The 1,131-nt window shown below is 41.3% G+C and overlaps 1 protein-coding gene across 1 annotated transcript in view; it reads right to left on the bottom strand.

The window, feature by feature from the left end:
* The window catches only part of LOC101863277 (thrombospondin type-1 domain-containing protein 4), a gene marked incomplete at its 5' end in the record, with an annotated part of 5,389 nt that extends 4,402 nt beyond the window's left edge, over positions 1–987 (bottom strand). Inside the window, 1 exon segment of the mRNA XM_013084772.2 lies at positions 814–987. Within this exon segment, the coding sequence (XP_012940226.2) occupies positions 814–861 (48 nt within the window).
* Positions 988–1,131: the final 144 nt, after the last annotated feature.

Genomic DNA, 1,131 nt, shown 5'->3' with positions numbered 1-1,131 from the left:
AATAGAGAAGAGAAAAAACGGAAAGCAAAAGAGTTTTGAAAGATGAAAACATAGAAGGGAAAAAGTAATGAATGAATGTTTGTATAAAAAGAATACATAGATTGATGAAGTAATGAAAAAAGGGAAGAAACTAGGAAGAACAAAAAAAAATTTTAATAAAAAGGGAACAAAACAATGTCGGAAAGAAAAAAAAGAAAGAAAGAAAAAAGAAAGAAAGAAAAAAGAAAGAAAGAAAGACATTTAGATAGAGGGGGACGAGAAAGCAAAAGCTAATAAGAAATAGGAAAAGCAATAAAGAGACCGGAAGGGCGACTGTTTAGGGACTTAAGATTGAGACAAAAGAAATATTATATGACCGAAATGGACTGATGAAAAACAAATAAAGAGAGAGAGAGAGAGAGGGAGAGAGAGAGAGAGAGAGAGAGAGAGAGAGAGAGAGAGAGAGAGAGAGAGAGAGAGAGAGGGGAGGCGCGGGGGTGGAAAGGGGGTGAGAGAGACGTGGGGAAACGGAGAAGAGGAGGTATGCGTGCTGTTATAGGGTGTATGAGAGAGTGAGAGAGAGTGAGTGAAAGAGAGAGAGAGTGAATGAGTGAGTGACAGAGTGACAGAGAGTGAGTGAAAGAAAGAGAGAGTGAGTGAGTGAAAGAAAGAGAGAGTGAAAGAAAGAGAGAGAGACATAGAGAGAGAGAGAGACATAGAGAGAGAGAGAGAGAGAGAGAGAGAGAGAGAGAGAGAGAGAGTGAGAGAGAGAAAGAGAGAGAAAGAGAGAGGGAAAGAGAGGGGGTTGGGGAAATCGGGTGATGTTACACTAACCTCTTTTGACCACTTGGTGTGGAACCATCCCTGAGCACACGATCCCATATCACAGATCTCTTCCACCGAAGGCTTCACCTGAGCGCTGCACAGACGTACACTGACCTCTGACTCTTCCGTGTCCACGCAAGTGACGTCACGAGTTCTCTGCCCGAAGCCACATTCGCTGGAACACTGAGATGTCATTGGAAAAAAGAGGCATGAATGTAAATCTTAAGCTGTTGTGGGTAAAGCTGCATCATTGTGAGACCTCGACTTCAACAGAAAAGAAGAAAACAAAATAGCTGTGATATATATATATATATATAGATAGATAGA

This window comes from Aplysia californica, unplaced genomic scaffold (genome assembly GCF_000002075.1).
Source record: "Aplysia californica isolate F4 #8 unplaced genomic scaffold, AplCal3.0 scaffold00316, whole genome shotgun sequence".
In the NCBI taxonomy this organism is placed as follows: Eukaryota; Metazoa; Mollusca; class Gastropoda; order Aplysiida; family Aplysiidae; genus Aplysia; species Aplysia californica.
Note: the sequence above shows the minus strand (reverse complement) of the source record. Positions and strands in the feature narration are given on the sequence as shown.